This window comes from Eleutherodactylus coqui, chromosome 5 (assembly GCF_035609145.1).
Source record: "Eleutherodactylus coqui strain aEleCoq1 chromosome 5, aEleCoq1.hap1, whole genome shotgun sequence".
NCBI classification, from domain to species: domain Eukaryota; kingdom Metazoa; phylum Chordata; class Amphibia; order Anura; family Eleutherodactylidae; genus Eleutherodactylus; species Eleutherodactylus coqui.
In genome coordinates, this window is record NC_089841.1 from 153,231,062 (window position 1) to 153,255,554 (window position 24,493).

General features: G+C 41.0%; 1 protein-coding gene across 3 annotated transcripts in view; it reads left to right on the plus strand.

The window, feature by feature from the left end:
* The window catches only part of SFSWAP (splicing factor SWAP), a 120,929-nt gene that overhangs the window by 77,025 nt on the left and 19,411 nt on the right, over window positions 1–24,493 (plus strand). For all 3 annotated transcript variants that reach the window (XM_066603419.1, XM_066603421.1, XM_066603420.1), the window contains 3 exons: window positions 1,860–2,047; window positions 15,113–15,369; window positions 20,164–20,298. In XM_066603419.1, coding sequence (XP_066459516.1) covers window positions 1,860–2,047; window positions 15,113–15,369; window positions 20,164–20,298 — 580 coding nt within the window. The remainder of the gene's footprint in view (window positions 1–1,859; window positions 2,048–15,112; window positions 15,370–20,163; window positions 20,299–24,493) is intronic.

Sequence of the window (24,493 nt, forward strand, 5' to 3'; positions counted from 1 at the left end):
ATAAAGGCAAATGAGCCCATGTGTCCTACTAACTGCAGCAAATATACCCTCACATAACTCGCATTGTAATACGGTACCATATATGTATGTGGTAGATATATATATATACATACACACACACACACACACACACACACACACACACACACACACACACACACACACACACACGCTGCGGAATAAGTTGGCGCTATACAAATAAAGATTATTATTTATTATATTCCTCAGATCCCAATCTCTGTGCCACAGAAAAATGGTTTCCTTGTGTGCATGTCTGAGTCTGTGATCCTAAAAGGGACCAATCTGGTTCAAGCTTCTCTAATGTATAAAAACTGTCAATATTTAGAAGCAATATCCGTGTATCTGATTATTTTTTTATTTTTTAAGTTTTTTTTGGAAATTTACTAGAAAATTGCACCAGATTGCTGGCCACAATATCCCCCAACAAAATCGGCTATTTGCCAGGAGAGCATCTTGAGGTTCTCATCTGGTAGCCCCAATTACCACCTTTTGAAAGTGGTTATCCTGGAGATAGTCCTTGTCAGTAAAGAGCTTCTGTCACTGTTCTTTGTTGTCTTAATTAAGCCATACACATTCAATGGTCGGCTATGTCCGTTGTCTTTGCCTAATGTGCACCCCGGTTTCCTGACTCTCTCCTGATATGGTGGAAAAGAATTCTAGGGCCTGTTGGATTGGAGAGAAGTTGCCACCATAGCAGCTTGTCCACAGCCTATTCCTTCTCCCAGCAGACAGTGTGCCCACTCAGTTAAGTGTGTATTAGGTGGTGGGGGGCATAGTAGAAGTAGCATTCAGCTGAGGCACTTTACCAACAGCTCTTTGAGGTGTCTGGACACATTTGGTATTCACTTAAATGCATTGTTAATGTTGGCAAGTACCTGAATATAGCATCAGACCACACCTGACTTATGACTATAGTATCAGACCACACAGGGTTTATTTGCAGTTTGTATCCACTGAGACACACAAATCTGCATAGAGGCTATATACACAGAACACCAGTAAATTTAGAAAGTAAGTGAACCCTTTGGAATAACTTAGAATCCTGCATTAATTTACTAATAAAATAAGGTCTGATCGCTAAAAAAAAAACAAAAAAAAAACATACTGCTGTTCTTGCAAAAAGTGTTTTGATTTAATACAGTAGGGCTGCCTGTCCACGAGCTGGCTTGAATTGCGTCCCCCATGGCAATAATCCAACCGCGGGGAATGCAGTGAAAGCTCTCCATAGCGTTGCTATGGAGAGCACTTCCCATCCCTGTCTGCTCACAGGTGGCAATTCGCAGCATGCTGCAAATTTACCATGATTCTCTGCGGTCAGCCTATCTGTTAGATAGGCTGACAGCGGAGATCCGTCTGCCTGCTCCTGGGCGGCGGCATCCCCTGATGGATCTCCGCAGCGGGATACCGCAACGCCTGTGGACAGGAGGCCTAAGTTAGAAAGTGTTTCAACAGTGTTTTACCCATTAAATAAAGACAGTGTGTTTACTGACAAATCTGTTCTTCTCAAGAAAGTTAGTATGAAACATACCTCTATGCAAACCACTTTCATAAGATGTGTTCTAGAGATGCATGAAGCTGGGATACACTATAAAAGCATTCTTAAAGACCGACTGGAAAATCAAGCCAGATGTCGCTATAGCTATAAATAAGAATTAAAACACCTGAAGTAATCAGTGCAGACATCAAAGGGTTCAATTACTTTTTCTTGTGACTGTACATCAGTGGTATAATAAGAACATTAAAGAAATTAGCTTGAAGTTGTGAAGTAAAAGAATAGTTGTTACACTTTCTATAGAGCTGGAACAAAATGCTATTCTAAGATGTGTGTGTTCTTTCAGCAAAGCAAAAGCTAGAGGATAGACTGGCAGCAGCTGCTCGGGAGAAGCTGGCACAGGCAGCCAAGGAATCAAAAGAGAAACAACTGCAAGCAGAACGCAAGAGGAAGGCTGCTCTTTTTCTGCAGACTCTGAAGAATCCACTGGAAATGGAGATGGGAAGGATGGAGGAGAGTTCCTTTAATTCAGAGGTTGGTCATTTTGTATTTTGTAAGATTTATTCTGACACATGTCTAAGATTCAGTGACCTAGTAATGGATTCCTGTCATTGTCCTGGAGCTGATACATCTGTGATCCTTTCTGCCTAACTTCACAAATGCTGCAAGAGATGGCTCATTGAAATGGCAGTACATAAGACTTCAATAATTAGATGTAAAGTCTGTGGATGCCTTCTTTTGGGTATATTTTCTATAAGTCAGTGTAGTTTTTGAATGGATCTAAAACCTTTCTCGAAGATTTTTAATGAAAACAAAATTAAACCGTTTTCTTGCTGCGCTTACAGTATTTTCTAACATGCCGTAAGTTTGAGGACCAAGCTTCTTCTAAAATCTGTCAGGCAGCATGGCAGTCTGTTCAACACTGACTACAAAGGCTGGAGGAGATGTCAGATGCGGTTTATTTAGTAGGAACCCCGAATAAGATGGCAGTTCATGTTACCTACCACCCGGTGAAGGTAGAAATGAATGGTTACTTTATTGCCCATGGAATAAAGCCTGCAGACCTCACACTGTCAGCTGTGTGTGGCCAGGAAGGGAAGGCTGACAGTGCGATGTCTGGACCCTACAGATTGACTATAGAGAGCTTCCCCTGTCACTCTGCGCTGCATGCTGTATGATCAGACATCACTGTCAGCCTTTCCTTCCAGCCACAGGCAGCTAACTTTGCGATGTGTGCAGGCTGACCAACCTCTTTTTGGGCAATAAAGTAATCATTTCCTCCTTCACCCGGCTGTAGCATAAACTATCTTTCACATCATCTTCAGCATCCTCAGTCATTACATTCAGTGCTGAACGGACCGGCAGTCTGCCTGACTGACCGATATTAGAAGGATCTTGGTCCTCCAGCTTACAGTATATTAGAAGCTACTACAAGCATAGCAAGGAAACGGTTACAATTTTTTAATGAAAACCAGTTGGGCAAATCTTTATATCCAAAAATACAAACAAAAGTTGTTCGTGACCTCTAAGTATGTGTAAGCTGGTGTTTTATTTTTCTATATTTGGCAACCATTTTTCTTTTTTTTTCTTTCTGAGGTCTAAGTCATTGGAGGAAGACTCTATGGCAGCTGCAATGAAGTGTCAAAAATGTCAGAGAAAATACTGTCTTCAGGGCTCCTGCACACTTGCGTTTTTCTTGGGTGTTGTTTTTCACGTGTTTGTCAATGGGACTTTCTAAAGTTAAAAATACATCGCAACTTGGTAAATTGCAATATTTGTGCAATGTGTCTTTAACATTAGAAAGCCCCATTGACAATAGCGTGAAAAAAAGTGCAAGAAAAACGCAAGTGTGCAGGAGCCCAAAAGGAAAAAACGGTATTGGTGTATCTTGATGCCACTGGAAGCTAGGAGTTTGACAGGGCTTGGATGAGTAACACCCCTAGCTTCTGATTGGGTCAAGAGCTAAAGGTCCTTCTACCTTTCTTTTTGTTCTTCCAGCAGCTGCCGCTGAGCTCCAGCAATCTGACAGCAAGTACCTAGCTGTCCATCCCCCCACCCCCCCATGCTGCCGGCACAAATTTATCCCGTTTCATGTGTTTACTGGTTGCCGCGCTTGTCGTCCGCCATCGCCTTAGTCCAGTCTGCCCTCCCTGCTGCCGACCCCGCTCTACGGTTAAACACAAAGGTGGGTGGCTCGTTGTGCGGCATTGGCGGCGAGGAGTGGTGGTGTTGCACTGGCAGATCGGCCAATATAGCCACCGCCCAAGCTTCCATTTAAAACACTTTGTGCTGTGTGCTACTGGGCTACCAGGACCTGTCCACCTAATCACAGACAGGGGGCGTATCTCCCCCCCCCCCCCCCCCCTCCCCCGTCAAACTTGACTCCACCAGAAAATCCTGGTGGTGTCAAGATACACGAATACCGGAAAGGCCTTCTTCTGGCTGCCATATGGCAAATATAGCCCTAGGGAAAGGCTTAGTGTTCCTTGTAAGTTTTCCTACAGTGCACAATAAGGATATATTGAAAACCTAATGGAGACTTAGCTTAACCTGTGTTTTTCTATATTGTTGCTACCTTACCTTATCTGGATTTTTAGCAGTAAAGTAGAGCTGTCACTAGATACCCTGCCTCTAATGAGAATGACTCTGCTCATCCTCTCCCAGTCTCAACAGCAAAACTGACATGAGCTTCAGAAAACAATGTGCCCCCAGTGTGTGAAAGTAGAATATTTAATTTTTATATGGGTTGTCATTTTATTATGATACATTCTTTTTTTCAAGAAGTAGACCTCCTTACAGGGCCATGGAGGAGGTAAATGTGTTTTAGTATGGGGGCACGAAGTAGGCTTGTTGCACTTGCCGATTCATTTGTGTGGATGCTGTTACGGATTTGTTACTGTAGGCTACATAGCAATGTTCAATTTTCATAGAGAATTTCGCTACACTAAAATAAATTGATCATAGAAATCATAGAATGGTAGAGTTAGAAGGGACCTCCAGGGTCATCGGGTCCAACCCCCTGCTCAGTGTAGCATTCACTAAATCATCACAGACAGATACTTGTCCAGCCTTTGTGTGAATACTTCCATTGAAGGTTAACTCGCCACCTCCCGTGGCAACCTGTTCCACTCATTGATCACTCTCACTGTCAGAAAGTCTTTTTTTTTTTTCTAATATCTAATTTGTGTCTCCTCCCTTTCAGTTTTATCCCATTGATTCTGGTCTTTCCATGTGCAAATGTGAATAAGGCTGATCCCTCTGCACCGTAACAGCCCTTCAGATGTTTGTAGAGAGCCTTCTTTTTTGCAAGCTAAACATTCCCAGATCCTTTAACCGTTCCTCATAGGATGTGATTTGCTGAACTCTCACCATCTTGGTAACTCTTCTCTGAACGTGCTCCAGTTTGTCTGTCTTTTTTAAAGTGGGGTGCCCAGAACTGGACACAGTACTCTGACCTCATCTGGAATAGAGGAGGGTAATTACCTCACGTGATCTAGACTCCATGCGTCTCTTTACACATCCCAGAATTGTGTTTGCTTTTTGGCTGCTGCATCACATTGTTGACTCATGTTCAGTCTATGGTCTATTAGTATACCCAAGTCTTTTTCACATGTGCTGCTCCTTAGCCCAATTCCTCACATCCTGTCATAGAAGGAAATTGGATTTGTCTGGCATGACTTGTTTGTTACAAACCCATGCTGTTACAAACCCAAGATATATGTAAAGGGGTGTATATATAGATATCAGTAATAACAGTAAAAACACTGACAGATGAAGTTGATAACTTGATTATCTCGATACGGTGACAGTGGGTGGTATATATTCGCAAGTGAATAGTAAGTTTTTGTAGTTGATGTGTTGGAAGCAGGGATGACTGACAAGGATCTAAGCAACTTTAAGCAGGGCCAAATTAGAATGACTAGACTAAAGCAGTTCTTGTGGGTTGTTCCCGGTATACAGTGGTTAGTACCACCAGAAGTGGTCCAAGGAAGGACAACCTCTAAACCTGCAGTGTCATGGGAACCAAAGAATCATTGATGTGCATGGGGAGTGAAGGCTAGTCCAACTGGTCTGAACCACTCAAAAGATCTATTGTACCTTTTAGCTATCAGTTGCAGGTGATATGGGTATGCATGCAATCAGTTATAACCATAAAGGGAACCTATGCAAATAATCCTGGATCTAGCCTAAACGACATTAGGTGTATCTATAGTAGAACTGTATAATTTTTGCATCTATACTGTGTAATACTGTTCAAATACAATTATCTACACCCTTGAGGCATTTCTAGGATCCATAAACTTAATTTGTGAGGAAATAAACAAATCACAATTTGATTTTGGTTTCCTTTTCTTTCAGCTTAAAGTATAGCTGTTATTTAAGGTGACTTCACATATGCTCTCGCGTGTGTACCTTTCTCACCAGTTTTCCCCTCTGCAGGCGCTTTCTCTACGGCCAGTTTCACATGAGCAGATTAACAGTGCGTTCATGTGCCCGTAGTATGGATATGTCTTGGCCTGACCACGCAGTTTACGGATACAAAATCTCACCATCCTAGTAATCTGGCCTTATTGTCAGTTTTCTGAGCTGGTAGTCTACACCTACCAGTCTACACCTATCTGCTATGATGTCTTTGAAATTTAGCACACACAGAGAAGAGAAGATCCCGTATTTCTAGCTCTCTTAAGCACACCCTGAGGAGCAGCAACATGAAGAACATTATACAGCAGTACTGAGCAGTGTAGCTGTATCTCCAGCACTGGGCTGAAATAAAACACTGGATGCTATGTCTTTGTATTTTTGCCCAAGTCTGCAGCTGCTTCGTCGTCTTTTATCCTTTGACTATATGGTCTGTATATAACCTGATCCATCTGTGCTGATCTGTATGGAGATGTATTGGCAGCATTTCAGAGTGACTATTCTGTGCTTGAGGTGGATGCAGCAGAAGTGGCTCATACGTTAAGAAAGGGGCAATTTTCTCTTATAGTATGTTATACAAAGTTTGTGTTTGCTTGTACTATTTGTTTGGGCATAGTTTGATGAAACGACACTGCATATTTAACACAGTTTTGGTTAAATTTGCATGCTTGAATTGTATGCTGTGGTGGTCTTCAGTGAAGTTAAATTTAAAGCATTCCTTAGGGCTCCTTCCCACGGACGGATTTCCGCCGCGTTGCCCGCAGCTATTAGGTTCTATTGAACCTAATGGCTCAATGCTCACGGTGTGGTATTCCATCGCAGAATTCCGCACCGTGAAATCACCCGTCCTCACCCACGGCATGCTCCATTTGCCACGGGTGTACGCGCGGACGGCTTCCATTGCAGTCAATGGAAGCCCGTCCGTCACGCTATCTTCCACTGTAGCACAGCGGAAGATAGCGTGATACCGTTTCCCCGCCAGCCGTGTCATGTGACGCTGTGGGCGTGTCATATGACGCAGCCGGCGCGTCACATGACACTGTGGCGCATGCTCGCGGAGGTAAGTATTGGGTTCTCTGGGGGGTGGGGGGCGCCGTGACAGGCTCCGCCATGGAATTCCGCGCCGGAGACAGTCACGGCCGCGTGCAGCCAGCCTTAGGTTGACTTTACACGGGCAAGAAAAACGATGCAAGGTCTCCCATTGAAAACAAGGGGAGAAAGTCGGCGACCCTCCTGCTGCGACTGACAGCAAAGTAATGCGAGGCCATTTTTACATAAAAACTCGCATCCTCAAGGAATTCATATGTATGGGGAATGTGATATGGGAGCAGGATTCACAGGTCCATATCGCACTCACCCGTGTGAAGTTAGCCTTAGCACACTGTGTGTTTGAAAATGGTGTGAGAAACCGTAGTTAAAATTATCGCTCTTTGAGGTTGTCCTGAACAGAAAATGACCCCATTTATGTTGTAAAATTAGTGGCTGTGTCACTTCAATCTGTTCTCCAACTTTTTAATCAAGTGAATATCTTACAATTTTGTCAACATTGATTTCAATGGGGCATTATAAACCTGCGTTTGAACATGTCGTTTCTAGCGCCGCAATTTTCGACCGTTGTCTGCTTTACTTTTGCGCGTTTTACCGCATCTCCTCATCCTTCACAGTGATGGGGTGTGTTAAAAAAAAAAAAGTCAAACACTGTAATATGCATTCAAAAACGCAGCACGAAATCCCAGTAAAACGCTGTGGTTTTGTGCAGCGCTTTCTGAACGCGTATGTGAGAGCAGCCCGAAAGTCTCTATTGTGTTACAATGAGGAAAGACGGCAGCATCCAGTAGTGACAGGCATGCAGTTTACAGCAATTTTAGTTGTGAAATTTAGCTTTTTTTTTTTTGCTAACTTCCATGTAATTGCAGTGCGCTACAAGCTTAGTTGGAGTCTCATGTTTTTGTGAGCTGTAGATTCTCTCCACCCATTAGCCATTGATTGCCAGCTTTCTCTCTATGTAGAGTAATAGGGAGAAAGCTGTCAATCATCGGCAGGTTTCGCTCATAGCTCTTGAATACATCAGACTCCTAAGCATGAGTGGCTTGCAGGGTACTGCAGCAAATTAGATGTATATTTAACCAAAATCCTTCATATTCGGCATAAGTGACTGGCTGAAAGCAGCATGTCTGTCACTATTGGATGCTGCCGTCAGTGAGGTCAGTATGACAGAAGTGGCATTCTCTTTGATAGACTTTCTAACAATCTGACAGAAGAACTAAATTTGTACTTGCAGTTTTGCTCTATTTTAGGAGGAAATGCTCTACTAGTTGTCATTTACATTGAAGGGCTGATCAGATGTATTTGTGTTTTGCCTAATCCCCAGATGTATTTCTATGCTCCAGTCAGAGTTCTAGAACTGTCACCACTGTTTGATATTAATCCTTTGTACTGTTTCACTGTGTACACAGCAGAGACCTTTCTGACTAATATGGCTATCATGGCTTATTATGCAATGGCAAGCTTAGGCAGTAAATGGATTAAAAGCATGCACATTTATGGAAATCATAGTGCATGCTCATTCCATTTAATTAATCTCTGCTAATAATGTTCATGATTTCATTAGCACCAATCAAAGAGGAAGCCCAAACACCCCTAGAAGCAGCCATCTGAGGGGAATAATGATGTAGTCTAATTGCAAAATGAAATTGTCTTAGCCTTACTGGCTGAACATATGACAGCAGCGGCGTCTGGAGTCTTCACATATAGAGGGGCATTTGTCATAATCTACTGCACAGTAGAACTAGTAGTTTGTTTTCTGCTTTAAAGGGGTTGTCCCGCGGCAGCAAGTGGGTCTATACACTTCTGTATGGCCATATTAATGCACTTTGTAATGTACATTGTGCATTAATTATGAGCCATACAGAAGTTATAAGAAGTTTTTCACTTACCTGCTCCGTTGCTAGCGTCCTCGTTTCCATGGAGCCCGCCTAATTTTCGGCGTCTAATGGCCAAATTAGACGCGCTTGCGCAGTCCGGGTCTTCTTCGTTTCTCAATGGGGCCGCTCGTGCAGGATGCCGGCTCCGTGTAGCTCCGCCCCGTCACGTGCCGATTCCAGCCAATCAGGAGGCTGGAATCGGCAATGGACCGCACAGAAGCCCTGCGGTCCACCGAGGGAGAAGATCCCGGCGGCCATCTTCAACCGGTAAGTAAGAAGTCACCGGAGCGCGGGGTTTCGGGTAAGCGCTGTGCGGTGTTTTTTTTTTAAGTCCCTGCATCGGGGTTGTCTCGCGCCGAACGGGGGGGGGGAACCCGTTTCGGCGCGGGACAACCCCTTTAAGCAAACTACTGCACGGTGATTGACCGCTATCTCTCCGCACGCTTAGGCCAGGCTCACATAAACATATTTGTATTACATGCGCATAATGGGCGGTAAATGGCATCAATGAAATTACATTGCTTTTCATTGTTCCACTCAAACGTGCGTATAGTTGTGTATGTTGCGTGCTTAAAAATCCAGCATGTTCTACTGTACTGCATATCGTGCAGATACGCAATGTTTTTTACGCTAAGACAGGAGAAGGAAATTTAGAGAGAAAAAAGTGCGTGCAGGACAGCATGCATGAAATATGCTTTACATGCGTAGGCAGTTCCAATATGGATATTGACATCAGCACACACCGTAGCTTCAATCGTAGAAGGGAGGAATCTTGCACAGGATAAAATATGCACGCTCCTGATCCGGTCCTGATCATAGTGACAAAGACCACTGTTGAACGTAGTTGAAACGTTGTCTATCATGCTCTGGGCACAATAAAGTTTGCTGCATAAAGAATCTCCCTGGTTGCTGCTCCGTATTCATATTGTTGCTTTACATGCGTAGGCATACGCGACACTACATAGTTCCATACACAGTTAAAACTCTGCGATTTTCTTTTTCTGTCTTTTGCGCTTATGGTCATGTAAGCACCTTATATAGGGAAAGCTATCAATCGTTTTGCAAGATTGCTCCTAAGCCCAGAATTAGCAGAAATTAAAAGTGAATTGAATGACTTATATGGTCTTTTCTCACAAGACAAAATATTTTTCCATTCAGCACCTACACCTTTCTAGCTTACTGCTACAGATTTGAACATTTCCCTGCAGATAGGTTTGTTTTAATATCGCATTTAAAAACAATCAAATGGTTTCCATGGTAACAGACTACAAATGTACTCTGTAGTCATTGCAAAACATCTGTCCCTTATTGCTAACCTACTAAGGGCTCATGACCATGGGCGGTTTACGTAATGAAGGGAATGAATTAAAGTCAATGTCAGTATTGCATGTATATACGAACAAGAAATAGATCGCAGCATGTGCTATTTCTTGGTGCACCACACAACGTGAGCCCTGTTCATTTGTACAGGCAATATATGCAGACGCTGTACAGATGCAATACATTACATATGGGTGGCGATTTCATACAAAACCTCGCTTATTATACAGTGGGAAATTGAAGAAAAGAAAGTCACACTGCACATGACCACGTGCGTGTGAAACGCAGGCATGCAGCTGTCACGATACATAGTGTGTGATCACCAGCGTTTGGGCTTTTGATCATAGCTGTATTTATAGCTATTGAGTTTATACGTAATATGGCACCCATGAATTGTTGTGGAATCCTATTGTACCTCTGTACGCCTGCAGTATCTTCTCTCAGATTCTTCCGGAATTCAAAAAGCACTTCATGTTGTGGTGTATAATGGAGATATTCTCCCTTTGACGTATTCGCCTTACAGCGAGGAGCGGATGGAGCACCTGCAGCTCTGTAGTATGGGATCATGGAAAGTCTGTGCTGCCAGAAGGCTAAAAATACGTCCCTTTTTAGTAGGACTGAAATCAAGGTGTAGATTTTGTGAGGTGCCGTCTCTCCTTCTGTGTTCTATTTGTTTAAATGTATTTAATTGTTACTGCAGACTCATTGTTAATTTCCTTTCCTTCATTTTTCTGTCATCTCCAGAATTTCTCCACAATGTTCTTGATCTTTTCTTCCTAATTACTTTAGCTTCGTGAATACAAGAACAGCAGAATACTTTGTGACTGTAGTCTATTCAGCTGAGAGGAAGCTTCATGCTGTTTGTGTTGTGCAATTTGCTCATCAATTAGCTCCTGGCAAGGAAAAGCTCTTTGCACAATTGTACCATATTTTCTTTCTCAGTTTGTGAGCTTGGAAGACCTAATTTGGGAAAAAAAGTACAAAAAAGTAATGCTGCTTTTTTAATATACAAAGAATCCTACTTGTAGGGGGCGCTCATTATTTTTACTTTCTTAGAAATTATTGTAGACTTGCTGGAAGTTATCCGAAGAACTCTCATAATACTTCAACACTAATTCAGAAAGGGCTTTCCATTGAGAGAATTGTTTTTTCTCACAAGGAGCTGTGCCTGTTTACTTTCATTTGTTGTGCCTGCAAACGTATGTAACACAACAAACTGTAAACTTACGACTGCAAACATAGTGCATTCCAAGTTGGCAAGAATAAGAAGTTCGCGAACTTTGTTACATTTGAACTATTTTTTTTCCTCCCCACTTCACCTCCCTTTTCTGCATGGTGCACATTAGAGGGTTTATGTCCGTTTTATGAATCCTAGAAAGCTATTTTAGTTTATTTGATTTCGTTCCCAAACAAGTTTTCAATGAATAACATTTCCAAAAGTTTTGAAATGCATATTTATTTATTTTTTTCATTTTTATATACTGCAACAATAAAACAAGACATAAATCTTGAAATTGCACTCCGCCAGAGCAAAAGCCTGTTCATGTTGGCTTTTAATGTAGACTATAACAGGTTTACAATAATTAGCTTGGTTTTGGCAAGTATGTAAGTTCATAAAGAGTTTTCGTGTCCTCGGCTGCCTCATCAGAATCATTGATACAAAAGCAATTAGAAACGCCTGCAACAGCCCTCTTAAACATACTCTGCCTACTATTGATTTTGTGTATGCTGCTTGAAAAAGAGCTGATGGATGAGGTAGAAAGCGAGCCAATTCTTACGGGAAAAGCAACTTAAAACTCTGTTTTAAGTGTTTTGACTTTGAGATACGAACGTTTACGCAGGCAGATATATTCACATACTGTATATTGTTTTTAAATTGCTGCTATGAATTTATAGATCTGTCTTCCTGTTGGAGACGTGTTAAATTGCTCTGAATAGTGGCATTTTAATGTATTTTCTCTTGTGCAGCTTTGTAGAGGGTAGTTGGCATGTTTTCTTTCTCTGGAGCTGTATGGTTGTATGTTCACACGTGGCATATGTGCTTTGTATTCTCTAACTTGTATTACAGTGCAGAAAATCCACAATGTATTTCTGTACGAAACCGATTTCAAAAAGTGTCCTCCGCACACTGTAAAAGAAAAAACTTGTATGAATTTGGGTAATTCTGCAGCCTTTTTTAAAGGAGAACATTTCTAAAGTTTCTGCCTGCTCCTCTGCCGGTCTAAAAGTGGCTCTACTCTTGGCCTGTTAAAGGCTCTGAGGCTCCTTATCTGTAGTGACCTCTTGATCCGCTTGTGTAGAGCTTGTTGACCACTAGACATCTCTACGATGCAATTAAAGAGATTTTGCCCAGTTAAGAGTTTGATCTTGTATATCAACTTTAGTCACTTATACTACGTCATTCTATTCTGACAACTTTAAGGTGTTTATTGTATATTTTTTTTACAATGAGAGTACTTGGGCTTACATAGTTTATATTCCAAAAAAGTGTGTGTTTACAATATAAGTAGATACATTTGAAATTCTTCTATTATGACCTTAGGGAGTTGCCTGTTGTCCTGCTCAGCCTGCTTTTTGCTCATACATTTAATTCCGAACATTTTTGTTAGATTGGAAAAGATTATGGTTGATCTGGAGTTTTGCTTTCCAATCACGCTTTTTACTTCAAATTGGCTATGTTGGCTGATGCTTTAGTCATCAAGCTCATGTCAGAAGTAGATTCGCATTTATGTGAAGAATTTTTTACTTAAATGTTCTCTGAATTTTCAAACAGCTTGCTCTTATGTGCTAAGGGGCTTTTACACAGACTGATGATCATTCGGATTCCCGCGATCCGGCAAGAATCTGAACGATTATCTTTCGGTGCAAATGCATACACCAACTGAATGCCGAACAAGAAGTCATTCACTTCTCAATCGTCGTTTGGTTTTCTGCATAAAGAAACTGAACAAACAATGAATTGGCCTGTGTAAACAGGCAGTCATTCACTTATGAACTGCCTGCTTACTGTGAATGGAGGCAGACAGGTTGGACTGATCCCCGACCCGCTCCGCCTCCATTTACTAGCAATGATCGTTCCTGCATAAGTACAGGAGCGATTATTGCTGGGACAAGATGTAAAAGCACCTATAGCAAATTTGATAACGAATAGTGCAATTTGTGGTGTTTACCTAAAATAACGTTTTTGTGCCTAGAAATCCCTTTTACGTACTGGCCACTAGGGTTCTTCTTTCGAATATGCCATGCATTGCCTGTTATTGAGTGATGCCCATCTCTAGTAGCGGAGAGCAGGAAGCGAACAAGGGTGATTATTTACTCATAGACTTTCTTCTAGTGCAAAGGCTGTATTTACACAGGCAAGTGTGATATCGGGCTGAGAAACAAAATCCAGTTTTATGAAATAAGCATTAAATGCCAGTTACTTGTAATATATAGCTTAGCGTAAGGGTACTTTTGATACGTGACGACTGGTGCTTAGATGGCTGACGGCTGCCCCAACAATAACCGCTTACTGAATGGAGTTGGAGCGCGTCGGAGATCTCTTCCAGCCACCCGCCTCCATTTCCAGTAAACATGCCATTATTCATAGATTGATGGAGGTTGACAGCTGGAGGAGCTCTCTGGTGTGCTCTGCCTCGTTCAGTGAGTGGTTATTGCTCCTGTTTACAAGGGCTGACGATTGCTTGGTATTTAGGTGAGTTAAAAACAAAAGTGACTCTGGCAAGTGATCTATTCTCACTCACTTGCCTTGTTGGGCTCTGTGTTTAAACAGGACAACAATTGCCTGTAATCGCTCTTTTGATTGATCACTTGGGTGCCTATTGGCTAACAAGTGTGCTGGATATAGATTTAACACCCTTTTAGAAATTTCACTTTTTTAACTGTAGATTGAGTTTGAGTTCTGCGCTAAATACATTGGACAGTCACTCCAAGTCCATTTTAACCCCTTAGTGAAATAAATCATTTTAGCTTTAATTGGGTTATTCTGTGGCTTTAACTTTTTTCTATTGATGACTGACGTCATCAATAAATGAAGTACTGTGTGGGTTCCCCGCCAATCAGTTAATTCCTGCTACTGCTGCCACTATGGTCAGTGGAGGATGCAGAAAGCGCTCACCAAAGTACAGTGACCCAGGTAAGTATTACAGCCCAGCTCCCATTGAATTCAACTATTGATGAATAACTATTAAGCTGTGGTAATTTTTGCTGCAAAGTGCGCAATTTGTACTGTCAAAAGTACCATAAAGCACAACAATAACCCTCAAGAACTCCATTAGCACTGGTGAAAACACAGCCTGAATTGTAAAACCCAGTGGGTCAGTGAATTAATAATTGTTGCTTTTATGCAGTAATGTTTAAGACTAATTTGCAGTTTAAATGTCTGCTAAAATGCCAGGCAGCATGATAAAATCCCAAGGGACCAAATTAAAGTCAGTGGGCGTCATATGCCGGATATTTCCATTGTTTGGCTTCTTTTACAGAGCAGAGCAATGGAAATTACAATATTGGAGCGAAAGAAGCCTAACTCGTTCTGTGAAGCCATGCCCCCCGAATTAGCAAAGCCTTTATCTGGAGACATGCAAATTCCATCTCGGAAATTGCGACAGATGGAGAGCCCATGATGCAACCTGTCCATCAGCAACTTCCATTGCAACACGCTATGCTACACAAATGCAGGTGATAGCTCTCGGCCATCTTAATACCAAGCTTTTCATCAGAGTTTGTGGAAGTGCGGTGCGTTTTAGTGGAAATTGCTGATGGACGGTTCACGTGGCTTTGTAAAATGAATGAACGGCACAGAACTTCTATTTAGTGTAAGTAAAGTACCTATCTTAATGTCTCCCACACATTTGTAATGATTAGACCGAAGGCTGCCAACTCCTTTAATTTTCTTAGTGTGTGACATTATATAACAAATAATTGTCGTCTGCTTCAGGTCACGGACACCATGAATTGTGATTTTCTCCCAGAGGACATCATTGTACCAACAACAGAGTACCCGGTCACTGCAAGGTCTCCAATTCGTGAGTTCCCTCGTGAAGAAAAAGAGAAAAAGAAGAAGAAAAGGAAGAAACGGTCCAGGTCAAGATCAAGATCTCGGTCTCCAAGAATTCATTATGAATCCAAATCCCAGTCTTATTCAAAAGTGAAGCATTCTCTTCCCACAGCTTACAGAACAGTTAGGCGTTCCAGGTAATCTTATGTTTTTTGTATATTAATCTATGGGTGGTTACTTTCTGTTAAGATTGTCATAATTGTAATAATTTCCTTTACCACTATCTCTTCACATAGCACTACCTTGTGCTTCAAGACTGTATAAAGACTTACAAGTCCCTTTGGTATTTGCCTTGCTTTTTGAAAAATGCACCTTTACACTTAAACTTTGGCTATAGGTCTGTACCCTTGCCTTTACTTTACAGTAGAGTAGATGACCATGCATCTGACAGATGCTATTTCTATACATGAATATTATGTAGATGTGTGCACGATATTGCAGTGATGGGGCACAATATAGTGTGGTAGGAAGTACATGTATCCATGAAATAACCATTCTGGAGCATCATTTTTTTTGAATTCTGCATTTTGCTATTCCTGTATTAATTCCTCCTAATGAGTCCTTCACACGGGCAACAAAGTCGTGCGATAATGTAGCATTGCTACAAATCGCATGTATGTGAAGCCTATGCTTTCCTATGGGTTCCTTCACACGTGATGTTTTGTAGCATGCAGCAACCCGACACAAAAACCTTGCAGGTCCGGCGATATGCCTGCGATTCGCAAGGTTTTGTAGCCCATGTTTCCCTATGGAGCTTTCCTCTTTGTCGCATTGCACAAAAACGCGGTTTTCATGCGATGCAACTTTGACAGCAGCAAATGCTATAATCTAAGCCCTAACTGCAGAAAAAAATACGCATACATCACCTTAGACGTGCTGTCAGCCCGCCGCATCTTCTCCCCAAGTCCCGACACTGATCATCTTCTCTTCTGGCCAGGGATTCAAAAATCCCCACCTTCTGAAAGCGCTGGCTGTGATTGGTTGATGGTTAGCCAATCACAGCCAATGCTCAATGAATGGCTGTGATTGCACCAATCATGTAATCAGAAAAAAATATAAATACAATGTCTGAATTGCGCTTTTATGCTCACCCCTCTCCAAGAAAGAAATGTAATAAAAAGCGATCAAAAAGTAATATGTATTCCAAAAGTTTACCATTAGAAACTACGGGATGTCCCGCAAAAATCGAGTTCTCGCACGACTATATTGACGAAAAGATGAAGTTATGGCTGCCAGAAGATGGCGGAAAAAAAATATATTTTTTTTCCTAAAGGGATTTTATTTTTTAAAAGTAGCGCAGCAAAAACTATTAAATTTGGTATCCTAGTAATCGTACGGACCATAGAAAACAAATCACCGCAGCAGGAGAATCGGAAATATTTAAAGTGGCCTTCACAGATATGATTCTAAAATATAACTTTTAATAAATAGATTAAAAATATGTTGAGGCCAAAAGACAGACAAACACTCAAGTATGTGTGTAGATAGATAGATAGATAGATAGATAGATAGATAGATAGATAGATAGATAGATAGATAGATAGATAGATAGATAGATAGATAGATAGATAGATAGATAGATAGATAGATAGATAGATAGATAGATAGATAGATAGATAGATAGATAGATAGATAGATAGATAGATAGATAGATAGATAGATAGATAGATAGATAGATAGATAGATAGATAGATAGATAGATAGATAGATAGATAGATAGATAGATAGATAGATAGATAGATAGATAGATAGATAGATAGATAGATAGATAGATAGATAGATAGATAGATAGATAGATAGATAGATAGATAGATAGATAGATAGATAGATAGATAGATAGATAGATAGATAGATAGATAGATAGATAGATAGATAGATAGATAGATAGATAGATAGATAGATAGATAGATAGATAGATAGATAGATAGATAGATAGATAGATAGATAGAGTGGACAGACAGACAAACACTCAAGTATGTGTATAGCTAGTGTGGACAGTAGTCACCCCAGTAACAAGTAACCCAGCTTGTAAATTGCTGCGGCACCCCAAAATGATGGGTGCTTAGGTTACTTTTAGAGAATAAACTGGTCTGTGACAAACACGCCTAGTTTGTTGTGAAGGGTGATTTGTGTCTAACACTATAACTAAACGGGTAAGCGATAACTTGGATAGTTTCATGGTTCTTGGTTCGACGTGTTTCCGCCGTTTTTAATCGTCTCATCAGGAACCTATCTTGAACCAGTTTCAATGTAACGTGCTATAATTAGAGCGAACGGTAGGGTAGCCATAATGCTATAGAAACATGGCGTAGAGTATACCCGTATCAAACAAATGGCCTTCAAAATAATGCAGGGAAGCTTAGCTACCTTTCCTCACCAGTAGGAACATCCAAAGTTTCTCTGCTAGCCATGCCATCCTGGTATCTGTTACTTAGGTTATGTTCCTAAAGCCGTTGTCACTTCATTAATAATAGCCCCCCCCCCCTCCCTTATTGTACAGATGCATATTAGTGCATACCGGCTTATTAATAATTAAATGTATCATGTTATAGCTATAATTTTTAATCTATTTATTAAGTTATATTTTAGAATCATAACTGTGAAGACCATAGAATACACCGTAGAAACAAGACACACACACACACACACACTTTCCCCAAGTTGGCAAATTTCCTCCCTCCCTCCCCCATTTCACTCAAATTACAGCGTTCAAACAAGCTTTTAAAAAAATTCTATAATAAATGACATTTAAAAATACAAGTCATCCCCCAAAATCAAGCTCTCAAACCTCTACATTGATGGATAAATAAGAGTCATGATTTTTTGAAGGTGGGGAGAAATAGGAAAATGGGGGACCAAAAAAGGACAGCGTCGTTAAGGGTTTAATGTTCCTCTTACAAAGAGTACCGTGTTTTTCGCTCTATAAGAATCACTTCCTCTCTAAAGCGGGGGTGGAGGGAGGGAATGTCACTGCGTCCTATAGCACAAATGTGCCAAACTTTGTCGGGATAGCCATTTTTTTGCAGGATCGCGTTAAACTCAACAAATGTTGATCACTTTAGCAGTTTTGTCTCTCTACCATTGCTGCCCACACGTACCGTTGATTGGTGGTGAGCGCTGGCTGGAACTGCTGCTGCTTCCTTTCCTGCACCAAACTGCTTCTTCCCTTCCTCCTGCCGCACACAAGCGGAGACTCTGCTCCGTCGCCCGGCACTATTCCCTGAGCTGTCCCTGGGTGAGTTCAAAATATCTTTCCCCTATTTTCCTCCTCTAAAACGGGGGTGCGTCTTATCATCCGGTGCGTCTTAAAGAACGAAAAATACGGTATTTCCTGGAAAGAGAATACCTCAATACCCTTTTAACTTTTGAATATATGACAACAGTATGTAAAAATAACGGCATGAGGTTTTCATTTCAAGCAAGAAACCCGTTAATTAGTAATTTTTAAATATCTCTGTACATTGTTGTCTTTATATTTTTGTTTTATGTATTTTGAAAATTGCCGGTGAGGAGTGCAGACAATTCGGTCCTTCGTTCTAAGATTCTCAGAGTAGCGTGGATATCCTGTATTACATTCAGCTGTCATGGTTTTTACCTTTTTGTTTCCATTCACTGTTGCTTTTGTCTGTTAAATGTTTTTTTTTTTGTTTTTTTTTTTAAATATAGCCTTGCTTGATTACATAATATATTATTACTTATACTCCTACGCAGCCTTTATGGTGTAATTGAATAAACCTTGCTTTAGGTAGAATTGCACTTGGCTTTTATGTAGAATTGCTCTGATGTTAGAGTAGACTTTCATAATTGCTTTTAGAATAATTTCGCCACTTGATGGTATGTTGCCCAACCAGTGATAGAGAGAAGTACATCCACACCACTTAATCTCTTGGGTAGTGTGATGTGTATTTTGGAGGTTGATCTGTAGAAATATTAACATACCTTTACACAGCACGACTATTGGCTGAATAATCACACCAAACAGCGAATTCAGACTACAATCATACAGTGTAAACATGGCTACCAACAGGGTGACGAGCGATAAGTCACTAGTTTCATTTCAGCTTACCAAAACAAGTCACAGGTTGATCAAAAGTAGTCTAGTGTAAAATCACCGCCATTCGTATTTAAACGACTTACAAACCAATTTGCGTGGAGATCCCCTCTATAAAAGCTATCTCAGCAAACCCCTAATGAACAATCATTGCTCTGTGTAAGAACAAATGAACGACAGTCGGTCGTACGCTTCATCAGCTTTTCTGAACGACTATCTGAATTCTGGTTGCTCCATGCAAAGGTGCACACCTTTAACACTGAAATGAGAATTGCTTTACATTTAGATGCATGAAGACAATAGAGCTTTCTGCAACCTTTTCCTTTAACTTTCTTGTGCTCTTTCGTTGTCTTTTGTTCATCGTTCAGTTTCTGCATGCATTTACACTGAACGACTGCCTGCTTACTGTGAATGCAGGCAGAGCAGGCTGGAATGATCCCCGCTGCACCTCCATTCAGTCAGTGATGCTCCTTCCAGTGTAAAAGCATAGGAATGATTATCGCTGGGGCGAGGTGTCGGGTATCTGTTGCCCCACAGATCGTCGCCTGTAAAAGCACCCTAAGACTACTAGCGGGCCCGTAATCTGCCTCCCTCTGCTTTGTCAGCAGTAGGACAAAAAGATTAAGCTCCACCCCTTTCTTTCTTGGCCTCACCTGGCCACCGGGTAGCAATGGAACAGATCAACAGCAGATTGACGCATGTGTTCTCTGTAGGATTTCTACAAGACTGTTTCAGGATCATGCAGAAAAGACTGCAGCCTGACAAACTCTGAAGGCAAGATGATCTCCGGTTTACTACCGTTCATTTCTACAGTGCTTTGTTAGGACTTCATTTTTACTATACACTGTTGAATTCACAGTCCTGTTCATATTTATTTTAGATCTCGTTCAAGATCTCCCAGAAAGCCACAACAGTCGACAGAAAGAAGAAGGGAGGAAGACCGAGAAAGAGGTGTCCCATGTTCTTATCGTATAGGGCACAACCCTGGAAACAGCAGGAAGCGCTCTCGGTCACGGTATGAAACTGATGGTCAAAGCTATACAACAGGCAGATGTGATTCTATTGCCAGCCACCAATGACATAATGCTATGCCGAAAAAGTCCCAAGTACTTTTTACATTAAAAACTGTCTTTTTTTGGGGACTCGGCAATTTAAAAAAGGTGGGCTTTGTTTTCAGAGTGGGCATGGTCTCAGAATTTAGAGTGTTTTTTGTTTTCTTTTTCAACAGGTAATCCAGATAATGGTATAAGTTTTGTTGCAAATCTAAAAAAATGTAGACTTGTTCCTATCCTCTGCTCCGTAGGTCTTACGTTCTGTACTGCTTTTGTTAATGCAGGATTTGTTTGCCCTCACTTCTGGGTGGCCTAACAACCTACAGTGCTATGCATGACCCTATAACCTGAGGGATTCGAGCAGTCCCTGCTCATCCCTCCTCTGCTCACTGCACTTTTTAACTTGGGATCTTTTTAGATGAGCTAGTCCTTGTTTGAACAAGTGAGTGACGCCCCCGCTAACTGGTGCAGCCTGCGAGACAGGCAAGTGCAATGCTGGCGAGTTCAAATGCGAATCGTTTAGTCCCTGTAGAAGGGAATAAAGGGACGGAGCGATTAGCAAACGAGCCAACAATTATGTTTATAATAAAATTTAGCATTAAAATGAACGGTGCCGATTCTCATTTGTCATTCAGTCGTTGGCTTACGTTTAGGCTGAACGATTATCCTTCACTTTCGCCCGTTTGAACAACATTTTTGAAGGATCTTTGTATCTAAAACTGCCCTTACTGTGAAGGTAACCTTAATCTAGCGTCTGTTTTCACTGCATCATTCTATTATGCTTGGTTTCCGTCATGGTACCCCTACACTGTAAAATATCCACATATTCTCTAGACTTTATTCTTACATCCGAACCCAGAATTACATGTTGAATGTCTAAAATATGACAACTTTATGCTGCAAGTTGAAATCCTCCATAAAGAAAAAAGGGAAAAGCGAATATTGAGTTGCTATAATTAAGAAAAATAAAAAGTGACAGGTTTTCTTATGACATGGTGTCTTACAGTAAAAATCATTATTTTGTTTCTTTAACTTTCATCCATTTTTGGAAAAGCTTAAGTCCTCTTTGTCAGAAACGATGGGATGCCTTCCCAACAGTGAGTGCAGTCTTTGTCACGGTCGTCTCAGGGATGAGCTGTAATGATATTTTTCCGCTCATTGGTATTTTATCAAATGCTTTTTCTGACAATGTATTGGCTGGACAACAATAAATGCTTTTCAGTGTATTTTGTTTTCATTTAACATGACTGGAATGTTTTGTATACTGCGGCAGTCAGGAAAGCTGCAACCCTTTTTTTGAGTTACTTAGTTATGCTTTTGTCATTATCTGAGCGCCCCAGTTACAGATGTGATAATGAATACTGTCTCCAGACCTGGCGATCTTGCTGTGCATTGTAGTACTTTACACAGCTTCCGAGTCAGCAAATTCAGTCTCGTACTGTGTCTGCAAAAGAGCTTTGTGTGTTTGCACAATGTATGTTTCTTTTACCTTTGGCAATTGAGTATTATCCAGTTTTCTAGTACTTTTTGTGTATTTTAACTCTGTACTGCTGAAGGCAATGCATCCAAATGTGAGTTATGGAAATGCACAGGTAGACATGGCCTTCTGATACGTTTTAGGGAATCAAGCATCCTCAGGCTTACCTTAAGACTTTCCATCCATTACAAAATTATTCTAATTACCAGATGTATTGAGGACATGGAATACGTTGCTTAGTACTAATACAGTAAAGCTCCTTTTTAGTTTAACATTTACAAAACCTGGATTGTGCCAAATTGTATAATTCTGGATTGATGAAAGGATATAAAGTTTATAATGGTTTGGCTTTAAGAGTTGATTTTTGGAATTTAAGCTTATGCTATTGGAAACAATTGCTGGATTATCAGATGCTAGATTAAAGGAGCTTTACTGCATATCTTAATTTTAAATATTTACGTGAATGTCTTTAACATCACATAGCATGGTGCAGTGTTTGCTAAAGAAATCTATTTTTGCTGTACAAATATCAGTAAATAGAAGTAAATGAGGTGGGCATGCAGAACTTGCACATTGACACTACCCTTTTTTTTTTTTTAACCCTTTCCAATCCAATTTGTATTCTGGTTTTCCTAGGGGCTTACTCTTTCTGCTGTTATTCAATGGTGCTACATGCTGGCTAAAGCCAGTACTGCATGAGATGACACGTTGTATAGGCTCTAACAGCAGAGAGGCTGGCAATATACAGTAAGAGAACCCCGACGGACGTCTTCCAACATCAAAGCTGTACAGCCTTAAATCATAACGTCCTTAGACGCCAGACAGTGGATTGGAGAGGGTTAATAGACTGACACCTTAAACCTCGGCTGAGTGGTGCTGGACACACAGTGTGCCTTAGGCTCCATTCAAGTGCTAGTCTGTTCAGTATTTTGCATCAAAATAAAAATGCTAAATAAATCTTATTCCGCTGCGCTTTCAGGTAATTTATTTATTCCCCCCACACCAATCTTGGTACTCATTTTACCGACTTTAGAAAGATGGAAGGCTGAGTCAACTTTGAGCTGGCTACCTGAACCATGCGGGGATTGAAATTGCAACCTTCAGGTTATGAGCGAGAGTTTAGGTCTGCATACTGCTGCCTTAACATTTTGTGCCACAAGAGGCTACACTAGTATTTGTACATCAGTATTTGTAAGACAAAAGCAGAAGTTCAGAATACAGAACAGGTACCAAACGTTCCACTACAACTTTTCTCTGTAGGTTCTGGTTCCTAATTTTCACTTTCAAATACTGATGCCAAATACTGACCGTCAGCCGTTTGTTCACATTGTATGTGCAGGACATAAATGGACTTGAAGGGGAGATGCATTCTGTATCTTGCAATATATAGTGATATGCAGAAGCTGCAAAAGCTAAATGGTGCAGTATTTTTAATCAAACCCTATTACTAAAATGACTTTCAGCCAAAATCCATGTATTTAAGTAAATTGGCCCAAAGGTGTACATAACCTTTAAGGGGTTGAGCAGATCTTCCATCTATTTATAACCCATCCAAGCACCGTTATGCTCGCAAGAAAATGAATACTTTTTTTTTATTTTTTTAAAGTAAAACACAGAAAACCTGGTATCCTCATAATAGTACTCAATGATGGAATAAAGTGAACATGTCATTTTTGCCAGACCATGAACGAAAGGCAAACACCACCTCTGAAAAAGGTGCAATTGCGGTTTTCCATTTAACATAATTTTAAAATGTTTTCGATATCCAATACACTATTGGTACAATAGTGTGATACAATTAAAAAAAATACAACTTGTCCCACAAAAAAAACAAGTCCTCAATCGGATATTCCAAGAGGAAATTTAAAAATGTTATGGCTTTTAAAAGGCTAGGATAAAAAAAACTTGAAAAATGGCTTGTAGGCAAAGGGAATATATTCCTGAGAATTGCTAGATTACAACTAGAGATGAGCGAACGTACTCGTTTCAAGTAATTACTCGATCGAGCATCGCTATTTTCGAGTACCTGGCTACTCGGGTGCAATGATTCGGGGAGCGGGGGATGGTGTGGTGGAGCGGGGGGTAGCAGTGGGGAACAGGGGGGGAGCTCTCTCTGTCTCCCTCCCTCGCCCCCCCCTTCCCCCCCCCCCCCCCCCCCCCCCCCCGCTGCAAACCCCCACTCACCAACGGCGCCCCCCGAATCTTTTCACCCGAGTACGGAAGTACTCAAAAATCGCGGTGCTCGGGTGAAAAAGGGGCATGGCCGAGTAGGTTCGCTCATCTCTAATTACAACTAAATGCAACGACTACATCACTTAAACTTTTTGTGGTGAACATGGTTACTAGCTATTAAAAGTTATTGCACTTGTAGTTCTTGATGGTCTGTGCCTAAAGTGTTTGTGAATGTAGGGTACTTTGTCAAGAAAAAAAAAAATCAAGGAACTAGAAGTTTTGTTCTGCTGTAAAACTCAGCATGCAGTTACATCTCAAGCAGATATGAAAATGATTATAGAGTTGTGGTGTGATTAGATGAACAGTCTTGCCACCAGAGGCCATAAAAGTGGTTCCAGCCTTCACCTAGTTAAAAGCTTGAGAGGGGACATAATCTTAGAATGTGAGAAGCTGGATGGTCGTATCAAAGATTTGCCACCACCTGGGCCATTCTTTCCAGAATGTTAGAA